The 1,154-nt window shown below is 49.4% G+C and overlaps 1 protein-coding gene across 1 annotated transcript; it reads right to left on the minus strand.

The window, feature by feature from the left end:
• Window positions 1-567: 567 nt before the first annotated feature.
• On the minus strand, window positions 568-1,023 carry Pmar_PMAR022228 (hypothetical protein; the record flags this gene model as incomplete). Its single annotated transcript, XM_002766783.1, has 1 exon — window positions 568-1,023. A coding segment is annotated over one exon (456 nt), but the record flags the coding sequence as incomplete, so codon positions are not given.
• Between the last annotated feature and the right edge of the window lie 131 nt (window positions 1,024-1,154).

Below are 1,154 nucleotides of genomic sequence, written 5' to 3' on the forward strand. Positions count from 1 at the left end.
GTTGATATCCTTAAATAGAGAATCCATACGCATCTCGAGTAAGGCCAATCTCTGCATCGCTAGTAGGACCATCATTAATTCTTTGCAGTTTATATGGAGGGCGACCTCTGTCGACGTGAAAGTGTGTTGGCCTCGGAGAATTTCTTCACCGTTTTGGTAGAAGCGGTAACACCCGCAGTAAGCACCGGCGTCAGTATATACCTCAATAGGGAGAGTGACGTCGATGTGGCGGTGGATGATCGGAGGGGTGGCTTCTTTGAAAGCTTCATGAAATTCTCGCAGCATATTCAATAAGTGTGGTGGTAGTTTTGCATCCCAAGACGAAAGAAGATGGCGGCATTTCGCCACTTGAGACTGTAGTAAGTTGCGAATTGGTAGCAAGAAGAAGGGCAAGACCTCGGGAAGAGACATAACCTTCCCTAGCAATGTTAGTGCGTCCCGCAAGGATGGGTTGCTAGGGAGCTCGTGAGTAATGAAACTCGCCCATCCTCTGTCGCTATAGCGAAGGGAGCGGCCATGATCGACAGTTTGGAGCCCTAAGAAAGGGGCAACTTGAACCGTAGATACGTCGACCAGAGTAGTAGGGAAGTGATACTTGTCGAAGAGCTGCTGCAGCTGTTGAGGATGTGGATGGTCCGTAGCGACATCGTCCATATAATATTTGATGTTGTAAGGTGACTTCGCGGTGGTACAAATATGGGACATACATGCGAGTAGGACGAATGGCGAAAAATTAGGCCCGTAGGGTAGGTTGCAGAAGAAGAATCGCTGACCGTCGATAAACACCGTCATTATTTGTCGTAGGTTGGGCCCCGTCCGGATGCGGAAGAATGCATCCGAGACATCCATCAGCTTCAAAGTGCCATACCCTCTTGTAGCGTCAAGAATGGAGTACAACGGATCCTGTCGGACAGGGCAATCCTTGAGAAGTTGCACGGTCTCATCATTGAGCTTCCTGAAGGGGAATACGGGTCGTGCCCTCTTCGATCCTCGTACGCCATAATATGTCGTGGTAAGGTACATAAAGCCGTCATCGTCATCGGTTGTAGGAGCCAAACATCCTCTTTGAATGAGGCCTTCCAATCGGGCTCGAGTCTCATCGAACAACGTACGGTCTGTAGCATCTGGTTTGTTGAGGGGATGATGATGCGAGA

This window comes from Perkinsus marinus, assembly GCF_000006405.1.
Source record: "Perkinsus marinus ATCC 50983 genomic scaffold scf_1104296971788, whole genome shotgun sequence".
In the NCBI taxonomy this organism is placed as follows: Eukaryota; Perkinsozoa; order Perkinsida; family Perkinsidae; genus Perkinsus; species Perkinsus marinus.